The 6523-nt window shown below is 51.0% G+C and overlaps 1 protein-coding gene across 1 annotated transcript; it reads right to left on the reverse strand.

Annotated features, from left to right (window-relative positions):
• Positions 1-864: 864 nt before the first annotated feature.
• On the reverse strand, positions 865-6176 carry DKKL1 (dickkopf like acrosomal protein 1). The gene is made up of 5 exons (XM_059665409.1): positions 6004-6176; positions 5564-5743; positions 4995-5135; positions 4748-4840; positions 865-1260 (listed from the first exon to the last, which is right to left on the reverse strand). The coding sequence occupies exons 2-5, from the start codon at positions 5717-5719 to the stop codon at positions 949-951; spliced, it is 702 nt and encodes a 233-aa protein (XP_059521392.1). The 5' UTR covers positions 5720-5743; positions 6004-6176; the 3' UTR covers positions 865-948.
• Positions 6177-6523: the final 347 nt, after the last annotated feature.

Consider the following 6523-nt stretch of genomic DNA (forward strand, 5'->3'; position numbering starts at 1 on the left):
GTAGAGAGAGAGGAAGGGAGAGGAAGCGATAGAAATATCAATGAGATGCCCTGCTGGGTATGGCTCAGTGGTTGAGCACTAACCCATGAACCATAAGGTCCCGGTTCCATTCACGGTCAGTGAATATACCTGGGTTGCAGACTCAATCCCCAGTGTGAAGCATGCAGGAGGTAGCAAATCAATGATTTCTTCTCATCATTGATGTTTCTCTCTCTCCCTCTCCCTTCTTCTCTGAAATAAAAATATATGTAAAAAAAACAACAAAACTCCAATGAGAAACATCAACCTTGATCAGCTGTCTCCTACTCCCCCCCACCCCCCACCCCCGGCAGGGGATTGAGCCCCTAGCTTGAGCATGCGCCCTGAACAGATATTAAACCAGTGACCTCTTGGTGCATGGGTTGACTCGCAGCCACTGAGCCGCACAGGCTGGACCAGAGATCCCTCTTGAGCTACACTCAAGTTTATGTCACATTCCCATTATCATTGTTTAAAATATTTACTAATTTGCTCTAGCTGGTGTGGCTCAGTGGATAGAGCAATGGCCTGTGGACTGAAGGGGCCCAGGTTCGATTCCAGTCAAGGGCACATCCCTGGGTTTCAGGCTCATCCCCAGTAGGGGGCGTGCAGGAGGTAGCCAATCAATGACTCATCGAAGTTTCTCTCTCTCCTCCCTTCCTCTCTGAAATCAATAAAAACATATTTTAAAAAATAAAATATTTACTAATTTGACCTGTGCATTATTTTAGTGGTGTAATGCTTCATTTTCAAATATTCTATGACTGCCTAGTTATCTTGTTGTTGGGACTTGCCATGGCCTGATTAGCTGAGGCTGGGGGACATATCCTTAAAAGGAGGTCGTGCTTTTCGATGTAAGAACTTTATTTCCAAATGGAGCTTGGGGTGGGGTCTGGTTGTGGGTACACGCAGGCGTTCCCATCCCCACACCTATAGCTGCTGAGACGGCCTGAGAATGTACAGGAAGTGCGTCTTGCGGGCAGGCGGCTTGAAGTGGGGGGCGGCCTGGGTCCCTTTCTGCAGGGCTTCCTCTCGGGTCCCCTCGAGGAGCCCGTCCCGGATGGCCTGCAGGCGGTGTTCCTTCTCGCTGATAGCGCGGCTGCCCTCCGGGGCACTCTGGTGAGACCTTCGCCGCGGTAGCTTCATAATCCAGAAGGCCACTCGGGGGTGGGGTTCTGGGTGTAAGCTGTCCATGGCCTTGGGGAGGGGCACCAGGGCCGCCTTCTCCTCTATCTTGGGTACCTGGGGAGGAGGGACAAGGAGATCGTCTCAAACCGCATATGACAACCCCCGGACTCTCAGACCCGCTGGCATATTTAACTCAGTTTGCCACCTACAGGCCGCTTTGGGAGTTAAAAACTCTCCTAGCTGTTTACAAAGCACTGGGGTTTACAAACACTTTTGGATTCAAAATACTTGGGAGGTTTATAGACTACTTTGGGGTTGAAAACACACTTTGGAGGTTTCAAAAGCACTTTGGGGTTTAAAATGTCTGTTGGGATTACAGAACACTTTAGGATTCAACGTACTGTGAGGTTTGGAAAGCAGTTTGAAATGTGCAAAGCACTTTGGTATTAAAAGCTCTTGGCGGTTACTCAAGAATCAGGGCCATAATTGCAATGCGTATGGGGAGTGTTGTTTTTTTATGTTATTAGCCAAGACTTTGACTGGAATGTCATGGTTGAGAGGGACACATGTTGTTATCAGAAAAGCTTTAAGGAGTTAGGATTGACTTTGGAAGCTGATAAAAGCCCCATAAAAAACAACAACAAATAAAAAAACAAACAAAAAAAATCCAGCCTGGTACCCTGCTCATTTTATTTATATGGTTCATGCCCCATCTTTCCAGATAAGGAATGAAGGTCGCTTTCCTGGGAGATGGCAAATAAAGAACCTCAAGACATTTTGGGGGACCTCAAGTATTGAGGAATTCACACAAACATGCCGGCAAAGACTGATGGGACTGTATGGATTGGTTTCTTCACCCCGAGAGGCTAATGGAAGCACAATCTGGAGATTCCTCATGAAATCCCAGCAAAGCAGATTTTTAAAAGCCTATGCGATCAATTACTATTCCTGTTGTGTTTATGCAAATAATCAGGCCAAATTGAAACTGGACTTAATAAATTGGTCTGAATTTGTGGTTCTTTGATAAAAACGAGGAGCTGAAGCAGCTGCAGAAGAGACCCTATTCCCCTTCCCCTTAGATAATTCAGAGTCAAGAATCATTGAGGGGGAATGTAGTAGGCAGTTAGGTAGGTGTGTGCAAGTAGGAATGAGGAGCCAGGTACAGGTCACCAGGCAGAAAGCCCCGGCGTGCCTACCAATGGACAAAACTGGGGAAACGAATCTTGCAGAGTGGGACCTCACCCCAAGGTGACGTCTCCTCCCTTGCATATTGCTGGTCGTGTAGTTTGGACCCTCCCCTGACCTTTATTTCCCTGGCAGGTCACTAGTCACGTGGTGGACTCCCTTAAAGGAACAAGGGGGCTGGAGAATGGCCTCATATGACTGCCATACAAGCCCTTGCATGACCACTCCCTTAAGCATGAAGCCCTCAGGACAATGAGCTTCTGGCCACCATCCAATAATCTTCAGAACACAGCCTCGGGTCTGTTGGCCACAGAGATAGTTTGGGTCAAACTAGAGATAACATCTAGGCCTCAGTTGCGTTTCAGCTTCAGGCCCAGAAAAACAGCTGCAATGCGTGGTCCTTGATTGAGTCCTGGTCCAAAGTCAAATCAGCTCTTACTGACAGCTTTGGGCCCAGTGGAGACATTTGAATATGGACTGATGTCTGTTTGGGTGGTGGACCAGCATCATCAGCATCTTCTGGGAGCTTGTTAGACATGCAAATTAGTGGGATCCACTCTACCCACCTAGACCTACTCAATCGGTCTGCATTTTAGTAAGTTGCGGTCTGAGGCTGGCCAGCGTGGCTCAGTGGTTGAGCACCGACCTATGAACCAGGAGGTCCTGGTTCCATTCCTGGTCAGGGCACATGCCTGGGTTGCAGGCTCAATCCCCACTGGGGGGGCATGCAGGATGCAGCTGATCGACAATTCTCTCTCATTATTGCTGTTTCTCTCTCTCTCCCTCTTCCTTCCTCTCTGAAATCAATAAATGAATATTAAAAAAATAACTTAAGAGGTCTGAGAAGCCCTGTAGATTGTTATGGGTTGAATTGTGCCCCTCCCAACTTATACGTCGAAGTCCATACCCCCAGGACCTCAGAACGTGATCTTGTTTGAAAATAGAATTATTGCAGGTTTAGTCAGTTAGGATGAAGTCATCATGGCGAGCCCTAATCCAATATGGCTGGTGTTCTTATGCAAAGGGGGAACTTATACATAGAAATGCAAACAGGGAGAACGTCCTATGGAAATGAAGCAGAGATAAGGGTGATGCATCTACACACCAAGGATTGCCAAAGACTGTCATCAAGCCACCAGAGGCAGGAGAGGGGCATGGAAGGACTCTCCTTCACAGCCCTCAGAAGGAGCCAGCCTTGGTCTTTGGACACCTAGCCTCCAGAACCCCGAGACAACCAGTTTTTGTTATTTAAGCCACCCAATCTGTGGTACTTTGTGATGGCAGCCCTCACAAATTAATACAGAGACAATTTGACTTCAACATTAAATATCTTGGGTGTGAAAATGGTACTGTGGTCATGTGGAAGAAGGCATTATTCTTCGATCTGCTGAAGGACTTAGGGGTGAAGTGCCATGATGCCAAAAATCTATTGTGTTGGCCCTAGCCGGTTTGGCTCAGTGGGTAGAGCGTCGGCCTGCGGACTGAAGGGTGCCGGGTTCCATTCCCGTCAAGGGCACATGCCTAGGTTGAGGGCTCGAGCCGCAGTAGGGGGCATGCAGGAGGCAGCCAATCAAAGATTCTCTCTCATCATTGATGTTTCTATCTCTCTCTCCCTCTCCCGACCTCTCTGAGATCAATAAAAAATATGTTAAAAAATAATAATCCATTGTCTTATGGTTCCAAAATACAAAAGTGAAAATAGAGTAAAAGTGGTAAAATGTTAACAAGTGGTGAATCTAGGCCATTGGCTCTCGACTAAAGTCTGGAGACATTTTTGGTCGTCACAGCTGGTGTGGTGGGCGTGGTGCTTCGGTCTAGGTTGTAGTACACAGGATGGTGCTAAGGCTGAGAAACCCTGCTCTATGCTAAAAGGAGTGCAGATAGAATCATTGCACCACTTCCCCCTAACTTTTCTGTAGACTTGAACAATATCAAAATAAAAACCTCTGTGTATGTGTGTGAGAGAGAACTGCATGGGTTTGCCAAGCACTTGGAGGTCCTTAAAACATGTTAGGATTAAAAAAAAAAAGTCCTTTGGGATTAGAATCACTCAAAGGTTCACAAAGGTGATAGACACAAAGCATTTCCGGTTCATAAAGAACTTTGGAATGAAAAAAAATCACATTTTGGCGTTTACGAGGGACAGATTTACCACTTTGGGATACATTGAGAAAATATGGAAAAGGTTTGCAGAGTGCTTTGAGATAAAGCCACGCTTTGAGGTTTGGGAGGGTGAAGCTTACCAGGCATCTGGAATGAAAAGCACTTCCGGTTTACAAAACCCTCTGGAGTTTACTAAGTGAGTGTGGATGTGCTCTGAGGTTGTATATATCTCATTACTGAGAGCTGGTTAGTCCCTTTCAACCGATGACAAAACTTTTCGGGGGGTGGGGGTGCGGTGGGGGTCTCTCCTAACCTTCCAGTCACTCTCCACGCTCCCATCTCCTGTCTCAATGGATGCCACCATCTTCTCGGAGATCAGCACCTCTCCTGTCTTGTTGTCGGTCACCTGTGAGGGTGGGAGGGGAGAGAGAGAGAGAGAGAGAGAGAGAGAGAGAGAGAGAGAGTGCAAAACTGCTTTCCTCCTCCGCCCTCTGCCCAGCAGATACCACAGCATGAGGGACCCAAGGCAGCCTCCAGGAGGGACTTCCCGGCCTAGGCACCTTGTCGATCTGGTGGTGGCTGGAGAGAGTGCTGTTCCCCAGCTGGCGCTCCTGGTTCTCTTCTTGGTGGTAGTTCGTAGGGAGGCCCCGCAAGTCCAAGGGGGCGGAGAAGAAGCTGTCCATGCCCCGCAGCAGGTCATCCTGGGACCAGAGGAGGGACAGGCGAGCTGTGGGGCCTCAGGACGCCCCAGTCCGTCTGCAGCCCTGCCAGGATGCCCTCCAGGCCTGGCCATGTCCCTTTCACCCCCTTCCCTCTCCGTCTTCTGACCCGTAGGGGCTACCCAGTCACCTCCTGCCCCCATTCTCATTCTCTGCCCCATTCCCTTCCTATCTTTGCCACTCATGCCCTACTGTCTCTGTTCTGTCCCACCCGTCAGTGTCTTTTCTGTCTCCCTCTCTCTTTCTATTTCTCCGTCTTCCTGTTGCTCTCTGTCCCTTCCTTCTGCCTGGCCCTGACCTGTCTCCCATTGTTTCCCTCCCACCCCCCAGCCCCTTCCACCTCTCAGTCTCCATCTATCTCGGTCCCTCTTCTCTGGGACCCCTTCTCCCCACCCCCTGCCATCACTCACTTTCAGGAAAAGCCGGGTGAAGCCTTGTAGCAGTCTCTGGAGGCCTAGGAAACCCGAGGAGCTTTCCTGGGCGTCGGCGTCACGGATCGGGGCTGCCGTGGAGGGGGGCACCAAGGCAGAGGGGAGCAGCAGCAGCAGGACCAGCGTGTGCCACATGGCTGGGCGGGGCGGGGCGGGAGGCTGTGGCATCGGTACGGGTCAGAGCCCCCACCCAAGACAATCATGCCTTTCCTACCCCTTGCCCAGGTTTTACCCCTTGTCCAAGCATCTCCCCCACACCCCCAAACCCACTTCCCCTCTCCCTTTTTCTTCTGCTCCCACCCCCTCCATCGTGTTAGGTCCCCCGCATCCTCCCAGGCCCGGCTCTTCTGGGCTTGGCTTCATCCCCGGATCGCATCCCTCTCCTTCCCCCACATTCCTACCCAGATCTCATGTCTCACCTTCTCCTTCTCACCCTCTGGGCCTCGCCTTTACACTAGATAACGGTCCGGTCACTGGACTCTCAGACTCGGGCCGTCCACGGACTGTTAAATCCAAACAGTTCTGGTCTCGAGCCAAGCGGGACACCTGGAGCGTTGAATGAGCTCCACGAGCCCTAGCCGCGCCCCTACGGCCTGGCCACGCCCCCACATGTGACCTCACCCACTAGTCGGGCCTCCTATTGGTTAGCCATACCTCTATTCGTTGTTAGCCACGCCCCTCGAGCCAGTCGGCCGTTCGTTTCACGGTCACGCTCCGTCAGACCACGCCCCTTTCGGTTGACCTCGCCGTTGGGGACCGAGTCTGGCCAGTCCCGCTCCAACCGCAGGTGGCCACGCCCCTCTCCCTAGAGCCCCGCCCCCGCGCCTAGGCCCCGCCTCTGGGTTGGGTCCAGCTCTTGCTCCCAGCGCCCTCAATTTCTTTCCTAGGGCCTCCCTCCGCCACCAGCCGTCCCCGGGTTAGCCACCTCCCATTTTTGCA

Source organism: Myotis daubentonii, chromosome 15 (genome assembly GCF_963259705.1).
Source record: "Myotis daubentonii chromosome 15, mMyoDau2.1, whole genome shotgun sequence".
Taxonomy (NCBI): domain Eukaryota; kingdom Metazoa; phylum Chordata; class Mammalia; order Chiroptera; family Vespertilionidae; genus Myotis; species Myotis daubentonii.